Below are 20499 nucleotides of genomic sequence, written 5' to 3'. Positions count from 1 at the left end.
TGAATAAAATGCAAATGAATCGAGGTGTTAATTTGACAATTACATGTTATTGGTTAAGTTATATACATAGCTCAAAGTTTATTAATAATGTTTGATCATTTATTTGTTTAATAGTCTTTTTTTTGAAAACTTAAGCAGTGCTTCTTGTCATTTGATATAAGTTCTTTTTTAATGAATCAATTAGCGCCAATGTTATGTAGGATGCATCTTTAGAATTATTGAAATTTTATGGAAATGAACAGAGCACAAGTTTTGCGATTGGAGAATATGTAAAGTTGAAGATCAAAATCAAGCCTCAATAATTCGGAAGAAAACTGGACAATGATTTATGATAGAATTTTCATTCGATCTTTAAGAATTGATAGAATCTGTGATATTTCGGAATTATCTCAACCTATAAAATCCGGTTAAAGGTTGAAGAAATGGTCATTGATGCCTTTGACCCGAAGCTGTGTGGAATAAGATTTTTAAACTGAACAGTTAAGTATATTAAGCATTGACCTCTTTAATACATCAAAGGAGCACTTCAACTTGTTTGAACCGAGCCATTACAACAGTATGGCACTTCCGTATTTCACTTAGTTAAAAATAATTGAAAGATCAACAATTATGCTTAATTATTGTAGAATGAAAATTAACACTTCCTAGGTTCCGAAAAACTTCTTTTCTTGTTATTAGTAACAGCTTCGAACACTAGGTCTTATTTCAATAGTTAAAGAAAACCGAATGGCCGCCGCAGTTACTGTTGCTGCATTATTTCATTCAGGTGATTTTTTCTATGACTAACTAGCACATTTTTATTATCTTCTATCACTTGGTTCAAAAAACCAAAAGTCACAATGTCGCTTTTCTATTTTCTTACAAAACTGCAAAATGTGACCGCTAAGTTTTCACCATTTTTGTAGTGAATTTTAACAATTTAACAGCATTGTTTATTCTTGCCAAAATGTCAAAAGTTAAAAGTTTCACAAGTGACAGCTACAGAAAATAGCGTCCTATTCAAAATGTAACCTCTTAATGGAATTCCCTTAATTTCATCACATATATTTTCTGTATCATTTCGATAACTTAAAAATTCAAATTCGAAGATTTTATCTGAATACAAAAATTATAGGAACACAAAGAAAATAAGTAACAAAGTGAAAGGAAATCATTATGGCAGTATAGCACCATCAACATCACTACAAAAACCAAAAAGTCGTCATTGTTCATTTGTCGGCAACAATTTTTTCTTGATTTCAAATAAAACGCTTCGATAACGAATTGAATAAAATTCAAAAATTGCTTAACTAAAGCAACATACATTTATCTACTAAAAAAAGAGCTACTATAACATTTATCAATTGTATAATGTAGATCCTCAACTATCAACTTTATTTGTAGATCATCACACCGGCTAAAAGTCTTATTGCAACAACCAATAAGATGAAGAAATAAAAAACCGAAGTGTTACTGTCTACTGTTGTCTAGTCTGGTAGTATAAACCATCGGCATTTTGGTCATGCTTGATGGGCTAGAAGATGATATTGGTATCGAACTGGCTTTTGTATAAAGTTTTAAAATAGGAATTTGCTCTGATGACCTTTAAATCAGATAATGGAATTGCAGGAACATATTATTTTGTTTCTTAAATTTCTTGGCAGCACAAAATTGTTGCGAATGTTTGTATGCAGACTTGCAACATGTTGTGTGGTAAAACTTTTTCATGTGAAAATTCAGCCTAAGATCATACTATCATACTAATTTTTATGAGAAGCTGTTAAAAGAAAGCTTTTGTAATTGCTTGATTTTAAGATTCCTTTTAATGTTGCATTTTTTGGGAGTCGCAAGAACATTGAATTATAATAATGCCTGGTTTAACAATTTCTGTTTTACATTTGTACATGAAAACCTTAAAAACACAATTTAATCCAGTTTTGTTTTACTTTTCCGTTTCTCATATAAACTGGATTGATGTAAAAAAACTATCCACTTCACGACCCCAACGCCAATAATGCGAAATGTGGCAGCCCTGAAAGTTTCTGTGATTATTGGAGTACTACACTGAAAAAAAAGAACATATCATTTTGATATTTTTTCAATATCAATTCACATATCATATCAATTTCACTAAAATTGCAGTTAAAAGTTGTTATTCTGATCTAAAAAATATCACGATTATATTTTTCATATCACAAAAACAATAAAATATCAATTTATCAAATCATTTTTTTACATTGTAATATCAATTTTTAATATCGAAACTACTATCTCCATTACTAATATCATTTTCATAATAAAAATGTAAGATCTACCTTTTTCAGTATCAAAATGGTATTAAAAATATAAATAGTATATTTTTGATATTTTAAAATATCAAAACCACATTTTTTGAATATCAATTCGACACACCACATTTTATGTTGCAAATTTTGATATTTAAAATATCAAATTAACATTTTTTAAATATCCGTTTGATACTAAAAATATAAGTAGTATATTTTGATATTTATAAATATCATAACAACATTGTTTTAATATCAATTTTATGTGAAAAATTACATTTTTTTGATGACTTAAAATATCAAACTTCCCTATCGATTTAAGTACCCTTTTACTTTTTACTCAGTCATTGATTTAAACCGGTGAAGTAAGATATTTGTGATTTCGCTTCGCTGAATTCTTATATTAATAACAGTTTAAGTGGAAGTGTCGGTGACGGTGAAAAAACTTTTGATAATTCCGAGTGCTATGAACTTCAAAAGTTGTTAAAAGAGTGGAACTTGGAAGAAACATTCAATGATTTAAAATGTAAGTATTTAGCCAATGCCAAGTTTTCTTAAACCACTTTCATGAAATTCGTAAATGTTTATAAATATATGCTTGTTTTTAATAGCTTGTGCAGTAACTATCAATAGGCTTAGATATTTGTTAAAAGAAGACATCGATGAAATCTTCCCAGGAAGGGAAAATATAGGACTTCGTGCAGAGTTTAAGCACAAACTTATGTCATGGAAGTTTAAAAATGTAAGTTTTGAGTTCCCAATAACTTTTTACTTATTTATAGTATGCTCATATTTTAATTTATAAATATAAATTTTCCCAAAGGAAATCCCAACCGCTTCAACTGTTACTTGCAACTCGGATGTTTGCTATTGGCTGCAAAATCAACATACAAGTACCTCAAGCACTTCTCAATCGACCTGCTCTGCTTCTACAAACAGCTCATTGTTTTAAAAACTAAATACGGTAAGTTGATTTATTTTAACAAACATCTAATCCAGAAATAACTTTTGACCTCACCTCAATTTATTTTTTACCAAATGGAAATTCTGTAATTAATAATAAAACTTTTTGAAAACAAATAAAACTTCTTTTAAAATTTGGACGTTTTTTTTTTGTTTTAATTTTAAAATGGATTGAGATTAATGAAAAACGTAAGTATAAGTATACTAATGTTAAATGGATATTTTTAAATATATGTATATTTAAAAGCATCAAAGAATAATATCAAATTAAAATATCAAATTTAAATTCAAAAAAATATTATTTTGATATGATAGACATATCAGTTTGATATTTTTATTGTTTTTTAGGTAGGTACTGAAAAATTGATATTTTTAATGTAAATGAGAGATAAATATTATTAAATATACATTTAAAAATATCAAAAAATAATATCATTCTGATAATTATAACTTTAAAGTGTAAACAAAATTATCAAAATAATATTGATATTTGAATGTCATTTTGATATTTAAATTATTAAATTCACATTTAAAAAAATGTTATTTTGATATGACAGACATATCAATTTTGATATTTTTAATGTTGGACGACTTTTATCACCGAAAAATATCAATTTTACAGTTGTATTATCAACATTTTTTTTTCGGTGTATGGTTTTAAAAACAAAGGTTTTACTATGTTGCTATTTTCGACACAAAGGGCATAGCTATAATTTAAAATAATTCTGGAAATAAATTTAATTAATATTTGACTGTGTTTCTAAGTTATAATTATGGATTTCAATCAGAAAACTTGTTTCTATGACAGAAATATTCAATGAAAGCTTTAAACATCCCATCAAAAAATGATGAAAATTATTGTTGCGGCTAAGCAATAAAAGTTCCAAATTTTTAGCTTACGACTTTTCTTTAGGTTTTAAATTTTTGAAAAATATGTTAATTATAATAAATTAAATTAAAATTTTAATTTTAAGTTACGTTTATCCTTTTTCTTAGAGCGCAGATTTTAAAAAGAAATGTTTGAAGGTTTGGTTTTAATTAATGTGAATTAAATATTACTTTATAAATAGCGATAGCATAGCAGTATGTTTGACCCTTTCTTTTAAAGTTCAAATTTAACATGGGGCTTTGCCCGGTGCGACAACACTCCCCCTGGTAATAGGGAAGTCTAGTTTGGATTATCAATTCCTAGCTGACCCACTTCGAGAGCCGCTTGGTTAAGTTTTTACTACTTTCCCTTACAGCCAGGTATTTATAGAACTATTGTCATCTACAATAATCACTATATCCCCCACTGCTAAAGGTCTTGTCTCAACAAACCACTTGGACTTTATAGTCAACGTAGGTAGGTACTCCTTTACCCAACGTTTCCAGAAGTGGTTTCCGAAGTTTTCTCATGGAATCCAGTTCTTCCTTAAAGCTCCAGCATTGTCATCTAATTCAAAGAAATGTTTAATTCCATTAGACGAGCCAAGAAGGAAATTATTTGGTGTTAAAGCCTCTTCAGTTTCGGTATCGACAGGGACATAGACAAAATTTTGATCTAATAATTTAAACTGTGAATTTTTCAACAACAGGAGTAACATTCTAAAAAGACATTTGGTATTTCAAGTTTTCATAAGAATTACAACAAATTGTTCAAAATTTTAATTAAATTGTTAAATAATTTTTAATTTTAGGAAACTCATTCTTAAAGTCAGAAATTCATTCAAAGCCTTGTTGGATATCGTTTTTAATAGTTTTGAACTAGTTTTTAAAATATTTTAAGTCTAAAAGTCGAATAACATTTCCAAGTAATTTGAATCCATTTTCGTGTCAAACTAATTATTATTTTCATATTTAAATTAAAACGATTATTTCTTATGAGAAAACAATGAAATCAATCCAAGAAAAGTGTAAAGGTGTCAAATCACAATATCTTGGTGACCAATTGTGATTTCTTTGAAAAAAAAACTGTAGGATTGGACTTCACAATCTTTTAAAGCCTAGATTAAAAACTATGTATTTTGTCAATATTGATGGTCTTAAGTTTCCAACAAATATTGAGTGCCTCATAAAAATACGTTTTCCTTTTCCTTTTATTCCAAAATCTTCAAATTTCTACGAAATTCAGTCCAAAATTCCTTCGTTGTTAGAAAAATATCTGGATTTAGCAAAGGCAGTTAAAAATTCATTGATTATAGTGCGCTTTTTAAAATATTTGTAATCTTCAAGACTAAACATTTATTTATCGATTTCTTGCCAAAAAATGTTTTTGTTGCATTTAGCCGAACTTATAATTTTCTTGTCAAATTAATATTAGTCAAAAGAATGTAAATACTTTTAAATAATTATAACTGAGTCTGTTAAGAAATAGTACCTCTATTTTGAAATTCGAAAATATACTTGTAAAATACCATTTTATTGTAAGCGACATTTTCAATAAGAAAGGCAACTTAATTATTGAAATTATCTAGTAACACATGGAGTCTTGAAGGCTATTGTCATATTTTAAACTAGGCATAATTCATAATTTACAATTCTGACTATGGGTACAAGTTGTTTCAAAGACAAGCAGTATGCTTTTGGTTTGTCGTCTACGATAAAATTTGTTTTGGCGCTTACGATAATTTGGCGGGAAGGGCTCGATACCTTTATATACCTTTAATTTTTGCAATAATTTTCGATGTATGTACATACATATACAATTTTCAATTTGATTTAATATTTGTAGTGAGAAGTTATTTAATGCTTGTAATATACATAAGTTATCATCATAATTAACATGACAACTGGGATCCAGTTCTGGCCTCCAAGGCGTTGGGCGTACTGGTCTACCCCATCTCTTCAGCGTAAGCATGGTTTATGTTTTAGCACAAGTTTCAGAGAGGATGAAAAATATAAAAAAATTTTAGTTATATGAAGTTAAATTAAGTTAAATTTTAAATATTAATGAAACTATGTAGACTAAGTTTAAATGTCAAACTCCCATTTGCTTACATATCAACTTAAGACGTGGACTTGGTAATGGCTTATTCATAATATCTGCTACTATTTCTGCTTCTGTTGTCTAGCAACCATCGCTTGTCTTTGACTGAGCCCGGAAATAGCACCACCAGCGAATTTAATGACAACTCCTAAAGTAGAACGTCCTGTTTTCATGCATCCTCCAAAATATGCATGGCAATAGCATTCGAGAACTGCTATTTCTGCGTCGTGACGATAAGTTGTTGCATATTCCTTCTATGTATCACAACACTCTCTTGACTCGGATAATGTCTTCAGTGGATGGATTCTCTAGTATTCTTGAATGAAATCCCACACTATACACTATAAGATCTGGCCTTGTACCAAGCATTAAGTACATCAATGCACCAACGGCTTGTCTGCACGGAAATTTCTGCTTCTCGATTTATTCTTTCCCTGTTGTACATAGAACTTTCTGTAGTCTTAATCATAGGTGTTGAAGTTGATTTGATTTTGAATTCATGTTTTAGTCCATTAATCATCTTAGTCATTTTTTCTGTGGCTGCAACCATCATCAACGTACAAAACTAGTATGAGCTTCTTCCCGTTGCGCTCTCGAATAAACAAACACAGATCAGCTTCACTTGTTTCAAATCCCAATTTTATAGTAAAACTTACAAATCATTTGTTTCAACAGCTCGACGATTGCTTAAGACCATACAGACTTTTTTAAAACTTGCATACTATCTTTGTTCCAGCTTAGGAACTATGGTAAGGTTTCTGCATTTTTAAAGATTTGACAGTATGAAGTTTTCTCTGCTGATTTGCTTTGTTTGAGTCTTTTTACAGTCTTTACGAACCCTTCTATGCTTGGAAGCTGTAGCACATGGGCCTCTTCTTGAAATGATATAGCCCCTCCGTTAAGAAATTTAAAAGAACATTTCTTAATAATTTAAGGGGTCGTTTCTGGAAGTAATAAAATTTTTGATTTTTGCCCAAAACATTTGCTTTTTGGCTACTTATATTTATATATTATAAACTGTAAAGTAAACCTGGCTTAAACCTTTTTTTCCAAGGTCAAATATAATTGATTAAATATTTTAGACTTTCGAGGCGAGGCCAGACAGACGGACAAAGCCCAAGGACCTCCTTTTATAAAACGTCTTTAAAATCGTAACGATTTTTTACATATGCAATACTTATAAAGTAGTTCCTATATTTCACATGTTGAAAGATTAGTTATTTCTTGGAATTCTAAACATGGAAAATAGAGTACAAAAAATAACTGTAACTCTATGTAACTTCACAAATAGTTAATTTCAATTTCAAATATATATGTTTTTATATTTCAGTCCAAGAAAAGTAGTAAATGACATAATAGATTTGAGTATAAAGTTTTGATTCTCTCATATAAGAAGTTCCACAGGAGTCTATACTTGGACCCCTTTTATTTTCAAATACCGAATTGAAATGACATTTTATAAATTTTTTGAAGAAATCACTTAGTCTTTTATACAATTCCTATGAGAAGTTTTAAAGAAGACGCTGAAAATTAAATCCTTGTTACCTAAAATGCCATGAAGTCATACAATTTTCGACCCAGCAAGGATTTATTTATGTTCCTCTAAAATTATTTATCTGAAACAAGATTCTGCTAAAAATATGAGATTTAAGGAAAATATAACTATTATAAAATACGTGATCAGAAATATTATAAATGGATTGTCCTTTCTGTAAAATTGAGATTTTTTTAGAAGTAAATCATTCAAAATTTTGCTGTTTGTAACATATAATGTATTTTTATTTGATTTTATAAAATTTGACTATTGTATTGTTTGAGTTAGAGTAAGACATTAAAATAAGAGAATAACTATAAAGTTTAGTACATTTTCAAGAATTCTTTAAACTTTTGGTTATCCTTAAAAAGTAATGACATCAAAATATAATAATTTAATGAATACATTTATACAATATTGATAAGCAGTTCGAGTTATTTTATGGAGATATCAGTGAATTATTGGAGTTGGATATGTTATTTTACCTCTTCCTCCTTAGCAGTAACCACTGATTTCTTGAAACGTCGATATTTATTGTAGCCAAATGGACTGATTATCTGATTGGGACGTCCTTGTAATTGTTGAGTCAATAATTGTTGCTGTTGTTGATTTTGTTGTTGCTGCTGCTGTTGTTGTTGCTGTTGCTGCTGTTGTTGCTGCTGCTTCTGCTGTTGCTGTTGGAGATTATGCTGTTGATGCTGGGGAATCGATGTTGTTCCGGTTTCTTGAAATTGCTGACCAAATGGTCTCTGCTGAAATTGAGGAAATTGATTGTCTGCCTGGTATTGTCCTGAGTTCTGCTGATCGTATCCTTTCTGTTGTAATTGGAGAGGAGTCAGTTGTCCTGGACGCAATGGTTGCTGACCTTGGAATGGTTGTAGAGGAGTCTGATAGGGATTTAAATTAGGATTGATGTTTTGGTTGTAGGGTTGCAGACTGGCGATATATTGCAGAGATTTTGCGATTGCGTCTGGGATTGGAGGAGGAGTTGGGATGTGAGCTCCTTCGGCTCTGAAACCTTTACAAAAAGAAAAACAAAAACATTAAACACTTTCTTCAAAAATTATATCACTTATCGAAGTTACCATTTTCATCTGCAATGTAAGTCACCCGAATGGGTGTTCCTTCAGGAGAAGTATATGAGTAAGATCCCTGAACCACTTGTGCCTCCAAATCCTTCACTCCTGGATTCTTGATATAGCCTTGGGCTTGTGCCGTTGTTCCATCTCCCGATGAGTATCCATAAGCAAAACTTCCGTCATAGTTAATTTCATTTTGGTAGGCAGTGATGGGGACATAATTTTGTGGATTGTATTGGTTATAACCCCTATAAGTAGGCTAAGATATAAGAGAAGATAAATGTCAGCTCACCAAACTTTTCTTTTCTTTATGTTTTTAGGCGAAAACAGAAAATAATTTGAAATCAAGTTTGCTTATCAGCTCTTTTGTTTGTTCATGCAAAATAAATCTATATTCACTTCGACGTAATTCAAAGGGAAAACAAAGACAATGTAGCTTGAGGTTTATTGTTGTTTATGACTTTTGATTTAAGATCTCCAATCGTTTCCGACAAATTGCCATAAAATTCACGTGGCACACTTGAGTTCGTTTCAAAGTTATGTGTACTTACCGGTGTAACAATTGGTGGCAGTGGGGTGGGGAAGGGTTGTTGTCTTAGAAGTCCTTGCTGTCTGCGATAAGGATTCTGCTGGAATAATGAGTTCTGTTGACAAAAGCATCCGCTGATACATAGCAGTACGACTAGCCATATCGATTCCTACAATGAAAACGCGAAAGTCGCTTAGATTGTTAATCCTTCGAAGCGGGTTAAAGATTCTTACACGAAACTTAGTCCTTTCCATGAGTAATCCAAAATTTTGACTAACTCACAATTGTAACACAACCTTTTTATTCAATCAACCAACTTGCAATGATACAATGCGAGAGAAGATTCAAACTATTTAAGAACTTCCTCAGACCCGATGCGCTGATGCTGAGACTTATGCTGATGAAACGCACTACAAACGACGTTGTAAGGTGCAGCGTATCTAATGAGCTGAGATAAAACAATTCGTATACGACGAACAACTAATCTTTGTACTATTCGAGATCTTTGTATTTATACAATCGACTTAGTTGTAACTGAGTTTAGATATTTTAAGGCACAGCTGTTAAAATTTGTTTGTTTTTTCAGAGTTTTTTGTTTGTTTTGGTTTCAATTCCCTCCCGACAATATTTTTCGTTCGCCATGGTAATGGACTATATGAAGAGCTTCCTGTGAATATTACATCTTAGGCTTTAGATCTTCTTTCGCTTTGGAAGAAAAAAGAAAAAAAAATCATAAAATTTATAACGTTTTTCTTCTGTCTTCAATCTTATCGGTTGTGTTTTTTTATTGACTATTTTGTTCTTCGTTGATGAACTCTACCTTGTACCAAAAGTGATTAGTAATAGGCTATCTAATAAATCTCTCAATAAATTTCAAGCTTGTTCGTCGAATGTATCTTTAGATCTTTTTTGTTTTGTTCTTATAACTGAAATTGAAGTACAAATTCTTGTTGCGAATGAAGGAATGTAAACAAAATTGTTTTTGGGGGAGGGCAAAGGTAGGTGAAAAGCTTAGAGAACGGTCTTTTAATATATGTATGTGCAGAAAAACTAGGAAGAGTTATTGGTTTTTTATTGGAATTTGACAGAAGGACAAGTAGAAGGTGCCGCTGATGCATATTAATTTTGAAAGATAAGACAAACAATAAAAAGAGAACATCGTTCTTGAAAGCATTTATATTTCTTATTCAATTTTGTCTGTTCTCAAATTCGAAATGAAAATGTTTGGATAGTTGTTTGTGATAAAAAATAGTTAAGGGATATGAGGTGTTCTTTAAAGATTTCAAATAATATAAATTGCTATTAAAATTTTTGGATGATACTCAGAAAAACCTTGAGTGTATTTAGTAAAAGAAGTTACCACAACTAATTCATAATATAGTATATGCTAGTAATTGGTCAGACTTTTGAAAAATAGTGCACGATGTTTAAAAAATCGCATAACAGCGCATCACCTTGTCTTAAACCTTTTTTGACATCGAAAGGTTCTGTTAAGTTGTTTCCAACCTTTACGCAGCAGCGTGAATTCTCCATGGTCACAAATGAACTAGTTTGGCAGGGAAATGAACTAGTTTGGCAGGGATACCAAAACTAGGCATAGCTCTATATAACTCGTCTCTGTAGATGCTGTCATATGCGGCCTTGACCTATGTATAACATTCATATAAAATTGTATTTTTTTGTTCTTTACTAAGAAGAAAATTTAAATTGGGTCTGGGAGTCATATGCTTCAGTTGGGTCGTGCGTCTTCAGCCAGCTCTTGCTCTATAATCTCTCCAGATGACCCAGCCACCTATGTCGTTGGACTTTAATTCTTTTTTTGACCAGAGCCTATTCCATCAAACATTTTTATATATTTCATAATATCTTACAAAGTATTTTGCAAAATTTGCAAAGTGAAAATATTGTTTATTTCATTGACTTTCTTTAAATATTTTCTTTGTTGTGTTATAAATTACCTGTTGGACCGTTCAATTCAAGTAGTATTGGATGAGTTCAAATCTGGTATCCACAAAATAAATCGTTGTGTGTCCCAGGGCTCCGTTTTGTCTCCGAGACTTTTCCTTATTTTTATAGACGGTGTTTTGTCTTAAACTTCTAACACACTAAATTATTTCGGTGATGACAGTACTCTCAGCTTTTCACTAGGAATTTAATGCTTCGAAAACTCAATGCTCTCTACTGTCACAAAAGCGTAACCCTCCAGCAATGCCACCATCCATTTGTGCTTATTGCATTGAGGAGGCTGAACATCTTTCGGTTCTAGGTATGTGCATCACAAGCCATTTGTTGTGGATAATCACATATTTTACTCCTTTTTATCTGGCAATAATTTACAAGGCTTTTATACGTCCAAAATTCGAGAATAATTCTCATATCGATGCTGGTGCCCCAAGAACGTACATAAGTCTTTATGATAGAATTGAAAAGAAAGCTTGAAAAATAATAGGAGATCGTTTTCTTACCGAGACATTTGTTTTTCTTAAAAACGGCTAAAAGGTCTCATGCTTATCATTGAAATAACCAGTGTTAACCGTTCTCCTAGAAATGCACATCAATTTACTCTCGAGTCCAATTTTGGACGTACTGTTTAGTATAGAGATTCTTTCTTTAGCATGCTCAATATTTCCCAAACATTTAAATGTGAAGACAGTCAAAACTTCTTCTTTTTAATTGTATCGTTCTTTACTAACTGCTCGCACTGTGTCTAATCATTATAAAAGTACTCATAAACCCTTTAAATTGCGCACAATATACAAAATAATTAACTTTATTGCCAAAATATTTTTCAAAACGATTCATTTCTTTTATAAATTATTTTACAATAGCTTTTTAAAACAAACGTTTTTATGGTATCCATTAAGGGTTGGCTATGATGTCAAAAAACCTCAAAAAACCTCTACAAAATTAGACATTTTTAAAATTGAGATGAATCAACGAGTTGAACCTAAAAAGACTTTGTACATTCCAAATTTGAGATTGGAAACAGATTTTCCAAAGTGTACAAAGTAAAAAGTGAAAAGATGATGGTGAAATAGGCCCCAGATCAATTTCCCTGTAAGGCCTGTACAGCTCGTCTTTGTATCTTTTTATACACTCTCTTCTTTATGACAGCATATATTTGGTAGTTCTTAATTGTCAACTAAAACCATCTTGTCTGCTTCCGTCAAAATGCTTACAATCATCCCACTTACATCACAATGTAATCTTCCAATTGTATCAACATCATCTACGCGCGAATCCGAGTAATGGAATGTATCTTTGGAAGATTGTGCCTTGAGTGTTGAAGAAATTGCATCACCTTTTCTAAATCTTTTCCGACAGTAAAAGGATCGGTGAGATAAAGAAAATTACATTCACGATACTCATTTTGTATAGACCGCCAATTTTGACAGAGATGTCAATGGCAGACAAGATTCATAAATGCTATCATACGCGTCCTCAAAATCGATAAAGTTAGCCTTGATTTGAAAGTATAAAAATCTGATGCAATGTGAATATTTGGTCGAAGGTGGTTTTTATTTATTTATTATTAAAATAGTTTTAGACGTTCAAATATAACGGAGATGGTCAGGAGACTATTTCCCCTCTAGTTGGAGCAGTTCAGAGGTTCTCCTTTAGTGAAGAGTCAGTAACCTATGCTGAAATTCCATTCATCACGCTTTTTTCCGACGATATTTTGCAAATAAACTGTTGCATACTCCTAACCAAGTCAATGCTGCTTTGAATAACTCGGAAACAAGGCCATCAGCTTAAACTGCTTCAGCCGTCAAGATTTAAATAGCTAATCTTGATAACAAAATTTTAAGTGGGCTTACCTAACAAAACTAAAGATGTTCCTTAAAGGAAATGTCAAAAATATGTTTCTTTTAACGTAAGGCCTTGATTTGAAACTGCCGTTGGATACATACCTAAAGGGTGATTTTTTAAAAGCGATAGGAAAGTTTTTCAAAAACAATCACATAAAATTCAAAAACATGCATAAGATCTATATTTGACTCGATAGCACAGCCAATATTATTTAATGTTTGATTATTTCATGCAAATGTTGACCCTGACTGCGCCTCAAATGATCCATCCGCTTAGTCCAATTTTGGCATACTCTTTCCAACATTTCGTCCGGTATCTCACGAATAAATGATTCAATGTTTTCTTACAGTTCGTCAATTGAATCGGGATTGTCTAAATACACATTAGCTTTAACATAGCCCCAAATAAAATAGTCTAAAGGCGTTACATTGCACTATCTAGGCGGTCAATTGACCGGTACCGAACGTGAAATAAAATGCTCACAGAACTCGCCTCTCAATAAGTCCATTGTTGCGCGTGCTGTGTGGCATGTGGCACCGCACCAAACTGTGACTTTTTCTGGATGCATTGGTGGCTTTTGCAATGTTTCTGGCTGATATTCATTCCAAAATCAACAAATCTGCTTAATCTGCAAAAATGAGCTTCGTCACTGACCACAATTTTTCGGTAAAAAGTGGATCTTCGGCCAACTTTAAAAGAGCCCATTCAACAAAAATTTTACGTTGCGGTAGGTCGTTTGGGTTTAATTCTTGCAACCGCTGTATTTTGAAAAGTATCACAACTTAATCGTTCCGCAAAATTTTCCACGTTGTTGAGTAATAGAGGTCCAATTACCGCTAACGGCTACGAATTGATGGTCATCATTAAGACTGGCCGATGCAGATGCGATATTTTCTTCAGTTCAAAATTCAATAATTTGCAAACGTTCTTCGTTTGTAAGACGATTTGTGGTGAAATTATAGGCCAAACTTAAGATGTTTGACAGTAGAACAAAACACGGGACGTGTGTCAGCTGTTAAAACCACTGTTGCCAAAAAGATAATTGCTAAAAAATCATCATTTATATTTGTTTAGGCACTAATCATAGACGTTTTCAAAGTTCTCTGTGTATTTTAAAAGCTCATACAAAAATTAAGAATGTTTTATAAATTTCTAATTCAATAAATAAAATACAAAAGAAAGCTTAATATTTTGTTTTCTAAAACAATAAGAAGTTGCTGTTTTTTCTATCCTTCTTATTCGATGCAAACCTATGTTTAATATTCACCTATAAATTTTAGCCATAAAAAATGTACTAGTTTGTTAAAAACGTTTAAAACTCACGCCTTTCCATAATAAAGTGAAGCTAAACCATAAAAAATAAAATGCACGACTGGGTCGCACGAACTTGCTCCTTTATCCTAAGAGTCTGTTTAAAAAAGTACTTATATAAGATTTAAAAATATACCTGTAAAATAAGTTTGTCTTCAAAGATAGAATTGCCATTTCATTTGTCAAAAAAAACCACACGATCTTTGTATATGAAAACCATAGTACTCTCATGAGCAGAAACTTTTAGGGCGACCAGATGCCAAGTCGTTGGCGTAGCGTTAGTATCGAAAGTGGAAAAATTCAGCGGGAGCTAGAGAAAAAATTATTTCCATTCCCATAAGCAGCCAGCAGAATAAGGGAGACAATTAATTTTCGACCCAAAAAGTCCACACAATTTCCTTCATTCTATTTGAGTCTAACTTTGTATATGTTTTCACAAAAAAGTGCTTCCATATGAAGGTTGATGAATTTGTTTTTGTTTTATTTATATCAATGCACTTTATATACAAAACAAAATGGCTTAATATTGTATCTAATAAGGGGATGAAAGACACTTTTGCATGCTTACGTCAGCTATTTAGGATCTTTTACCGATATTTGTTTTTATTTACATTCAGAAGTCTGCTTTTACTTCGGTACGATCTTTGTATATGAAAAATGGTTTCTATTATGTATAAAGCTACGATGCGATTCATATAGATTCAACTTGGTCCTTCAAAGCTTTTTTCCTTTAAATAGAGCTTTATTGTAATTTCATATTAGAAGAACCAGGATGGAAAATAAATAAGACAAAAAAGAGGCAGACCATGAATGTTTAAATTGTAAAGCGATCGCCTATTGGTTGTGTAGTTAGGTAGCAGGTATATAGTTCATTGGCGTGCTTAGCTTTATGCAGATAGATAGATAAGGACATGTTATGATGATAATGAAGGAATGTTATTGGTAGCTAAAAGGTACATACTACATTCCTTCTTTACTACAAGTTTTCAGCGCAAACATGGAGTTTTTACTTTCAGTTTATTTATTTTGTTAAAGTTTAAAAAAATAACAAGCATACGAACAGGTACAAGAAATTGCTATTCATTTGTTGTTTACAGTCAGGCTCTTGTGCGTTTTGGATTTTAGATATGAAGTGACGCGTAAGCAGTAGTTGTAGAAGTTGTACGTAATACCTTTATAAATAGGTACCTATAATGTGTGTACGTTAAAAAAGTGATTCTAATAGAAAATACATAGGTATATACTCTTTCTGGGCAGTTTCTTTAACTTGTACTAAGTATTTATTTTTTTATATAGGCGAAGCAAGTAAATCATGTGTGAAACAACCTTATTCGTAAAGAATAATATTTTAAAATCACATATACAAAGTTACCAAGATAATAATTCTTGATAGACACTTTAAAATAGATTGTTGATTAAATATATCATATAAATGTGTACCAAATGCACTAATTTGGATGAAAGCTAGGAATGTTATTACAATTTTGTTAAAATAATGCGCTCTTTCGGGCTCATGTACAGTTAAAATATTAAAAAAAAAACTATTTTAAGATTCAAAATTTCGCCCGAAAAATAAGTTTGTCTTCAAAAATTTGAATGCCATTTTATAAATAAAAAAACATTTGATTTTTCAAATTTTTTTTTTGAAAATCGTTAGAGCGGTTTTTTTTTAAATTAATTTTTTATATATAAAATTTTTCAATTTTGTTCTAAAAATATTTTTGGTACGCAGTTGTTAAGAGATTGTTAATATACGCTATACGTTTGACTTTCGTAAAAAAATGGTGACCCGTTTTTGAGATATCGAATTTTGAAAAAATAAAATTCAATATTTTTTTAAAAATCAAAATAATAAAAAATTGCACTTTTGATAATCAAATATTGTTCAAGCAATATAAGAGCTTATTCAAAAAAAAAATTATTGAAATCGGTTTATAAGTTGCTGAGAAAATTAAAAAACAAAATAACGTTTCTATGAGCGGTACCTTTCCTGATCAATACAAAAATTTGTTTTTTTTATTAAAAGAAGCCAAGTTCAAAAATAAAATTTTACAGAAAATTTAAAGAAAATCTATCGATTTGTTTTTGAGAAAGTTCGAATTTTCGTTTTTTGACCAAAAAAATTGTATGGTGGCCACTGTTAGTTTTGGTCTTAAAAAAAAATTGAAAAAAACGCCTAACGCGAATCTGCTCAAAACCTTAACTTCCAAGTTTGAACTCAATCGACCCAATGGTTTAGGCTGTAGGAGCGTGGACAGACAGACAAAACCGACCGGACGGAATCGCGGGACCCACTTTTTTCGACTTCTCTACCATCGTAATATCATGTTTGATTAAAACCTCGAGTTCGAAATTTTGCACGAATGCAAAACTTGCCATATAGTTCCTATATGTCGCAAGTAAAAACATTAAAATCAAATAAATATTTTCGATTTTTGGTTACTTTTGCACATTGCATACAAATCAAGTGAAAACAAAAATTTAAGTCATCCGAAAAATAAGTACAAAAACGCATTAAGCATAACAAATAATTCAAATAAAGCTTTAAAAAAATAGAGCATACAAATTCATGTATGTAGATTTATTGCTAAACAATATTTTTCTCTTATCTGCGTTTTATGAGAACAAACTTGGACTAGAATTTATAATTGATGTCTTTGTTTAAATATGACTTTTTAAAATACGCAATATGTTTCGCATAAATTTACAATACATATTTATTTATGTGTATGACTACAATTTGCAATTTAATTAAAACCAATTTTACTGCAACACATTCGTGTTCATCTTCATTTGCTACTTTTGTCTATTATACACAAATCTCGAATATTAAATTCTCAACACAATAATTATAATTATTTTGATGCAGTTTTTGTTTTTAATTTTTGCTTTCCCACAACAATTTGTCATCCGTCAACTCGATTACCTTAATTACGGACGTCTTTAGGCACTTGTCAAACCTCTGATCTATATTTCGTCACAAAAAATGTATCTACATATTTCATCAACAGAAAACAAAAACCCTATTTTATCTATGAGCTGCGGGCTCTACAGGTTCAGCTCAAGCTCAAAGCTAAATAATAATAATTATTTTAATAAATTCAAATAAATTAGTAGTGAGTTATATTATTTTTCTTTACAGCAAGTCTAACAATTTGTCGTGATATTTCGTGGGAGTTTAGTATATGAGTTTAGAACATGATCCATACATCACACACCGACTAGACCCAGACTTGACTTCGACGACGACGAGCGACGATGACGATGAGCATTGTAAGTGGTGGCAATAAAACATCTTTGGGTCTTTCATTCAGATTCAGATTGAGGTGGGATGTTTGGGAATATAATTTTGTCTTGTATTCTTGATTTGTGTGACTAATTCAAAGTGGTAAATCATCTTGGTTTGCGTTGCATATTTAATAATTGTTAAAGATGACATCTATAATAGGGTATAGAATATACATAAATGTAGCTGAGCATTCTAAGTCTGATGATGTTGCTTTTAAATACTTGAGGTTTGGAATGATTAATTGAAACTGACACCGAGTGTTGTTTCTGTTCTATTACTTCATCATCCAATTAAATTTCATAGGGTTACCGGAATGTGATTTTAGGTGTTTGATTTAAGAAAAGTGGACTGAAAGATTTATGTCTAAGGAACCTTTATGGCATCAGAAATTTCAAGAATTTCATTTCCTAGATCTGTCTGACCCCATTGTTCGAGAGGTTATGAAATGGATTTAGTGCACTTTGGTTTTAAAATTTTTAATAAACACTGAGCTAAACGGTGATTTTTTAAGAGCTTGAGAACTTTAAAAAAAAAAAAACGCATAAAATTTGCAAAATCTCATCGATTCTTTATTTGAAACGTTAGATTGGTCCATGACATGAAATCCTGCCTTCAGTGGAGCGTTTTAGAGTATTGCGACGGAAGCGGAGAAGATTTTCCAATAAGAACAAGACCAAGTATATGTTGTGATCAAAAAAGCACATTGAATGACGAAATCTTGGACAAAACGTCTCCATGGATAGCTTTAACTTTGAGTTATTTGAGAAATTTGTCTACCTAGGCAACCCAATAAAATCGGACAACGACACCAGCGCTGAAATCAAACGAAGAATAACTCTTGCAAGAAGTAAAGTCCTCTCCCGAGCATCTAAAATCACCATCTATAAAACATTCATCATCCCGGTTCTTATTTATGGCGCTGAGGCCTGGACCCTATCAAAGAAAGATTAGAGCGTCTTAGGATGCTAGAGAAGAATTCTTAGGGTGATTTTTGGTCCCGTACGCATAGATCGAAATTGGAGGAGAAGATATAACGACGAACTGCACTAACCTGGTTACCAGAATTAAGGTTTAACAACTTATATGACTGGGTCAAATAGAGCGAGTGAACATCAACGTTCCAGCCCGGGAGGTCTTCAAATCTAATCCCAACAGACTGCATAGTAGAGAAAGACCGCGACTCAGGTGGCGCACGCAGGTGCCTACAGGCCTTAACCAACTTGGCTGGCGAAACTGGAGACAGCTAGCTATAGGGAACGAGTTGGCTTAAAAAAATAAAACGGTTAGAAAGGTAGTTTCTAAAATAACGAATATAAAATTCCTGCATGCCCAAACGTAAGTAGTAATTTATAAACAAAATTTGTAGTGAATGCAAAATTATTGAAAATTATTTAAACAATATGAAGAATTAAGTTATTCGCTTAGTGAAAAAAGATAACCTTTAAAGTTCTTTAAGTTGAATATCTGAAATGCACCGAATATTGAAATCCAATTAACAAATGTTTATGTTTAAAGTAATTAAAATCTTGTAATTTCAAAAAAAAAGGCACAAACGAAAAACGTATATACGTATTTTATTGCAAAGCGGAATATATACCATTAATAGCAAAAGCATTATCATGGCCACGGTTGTTGCACAATATCCTTTTCATAAAATTTTCCACTAATTCCCCCATTTGTAGCTTCATATCCTCGAAAACTTCAAACGAATACCATCTTCAAGGTCTTGAGAGGATTTTGGAGCATTAGAATAGACCTTTTATTTTATGTGGGCATATACAAACATATCTTAAGCTGTTAAATCAAACGATTTCGATGGCCAACTGTGATTACCTCTTTGAAAAACAACACGGCCCGGAAAATTTTCTTCCAAAATTGCGAACGATAAATGCAAAATGTTCACCATTTTAGTAGTGAATTTTAGTAATGGCTTAGTTTTCACTTAACAAATGTCAAATGATAGCATTTTCAAAAGTGACAGCAGCTCTAATAACAGGCTTTTGTGAACAAATTTCTTATTGCAAAGGTCTTTAACAAATTAAGACTATAAAATGATGTGTTTATATTTACGGTTCAACCTGAAACCTTAAAGGATAGTTTGATTTATTGGAAAGTCTGTACATTAATTCAAATGTTATGGTTTTAGCGCAGCTGCCAAACCACAAATTATGGATTAAATGTTTTTTAGCAAAACTGTCTTAATTTAAAGTTACTTCTGTAGCTAAAAAAAAAACATACTCAAACTAAAACGTATCTTTGGCAACTCTCTTCACATTTATGAAACAGATTCTTAAGAGGATTTTTTCATATCTCTTTTTGCATTAAACTTATTTTCTGTCTTATGAATGCAAATATTCGATCATAACTTCTAAAGAGTCAATCCTATTGTAGATAAATGCAACAGCTCTTTCAACCCTACCTTCATTCTAAAACCATTTTCGAGCACTGCTCACTTTAGTTTAGAAAAGTAGGGGGATATAGATTAATTATTAGCTTGCCAAAGGCCATTAATCAAAATTTTGTGTATAGTTGGCTTCTAATGCAAAACGTTTCTATATTAAGTCATAATATAATAAGAACTTTGATGTTACAGCATTTTAGCATTAGTGCTAACGAGTAACGACAGAATTACAAATTTTGATAAAGAATTTTTCTTCAAAATAGGATGGGTTGGGTGTGCTTCTAATGCTGCTGTTGTATGCATTTAAGAAGTGTGATGAGTTAAAATTCCAATGAAGAAAATGTCAAAAAT

General features: G+C 31.4%; 1 protein-coding gene across 1 annotated transcript; it reads right to left on the bottom strand.

Moving 5' to 3' along the window:
- Positions 1 to 7950: 7950 nt before the first annotated feature.
- On the bottom strand, positions 7951 to 9817 carry LOC129949995 (serum response factor homolog A-like). The gene is made up of 4 exons (XM_056061755.1): positions 9571 to 9817; positions 9360 to 9506; positions 8815 to 9067; positions 7951 to 8747 (listed from the first exon to the last, which is right to left on the bottom strand). Exons 1-4 carry the CDS (start codon positions 9589 to 9591, stop codon positions 8206 to 8208), a joined length of 963 nt encoding a protein of 320 aa, XP_055917730.1. The 5' UTR covers positions 9592 to 9817; the 3' UTR covers positions 7951 to 8205.
- Between the last annotated feature and the right edge of the window lie 10682 nt (positions 9818 to 20499).

This window comes from Eupeodes corollae, chromosome 3, assembly GCF_945859685.1.
Source record: "Eupeodes corollae chromosome 3, idEupCoro1.1, whole genome shotgun sequence".
Taxonomy (NCBI): domain Eukaryota; kingdom Metazoa; phylum Arthropoda; class Insecta; order Diptera; family Syrphidae; genus Eupeodes; species Eupeodes corollae.
The sequence above is the reverse complement of the archived record's forward strand: the minus strand, read 5'-3'. Positions and strand labels throughout refer to the sequence as shown.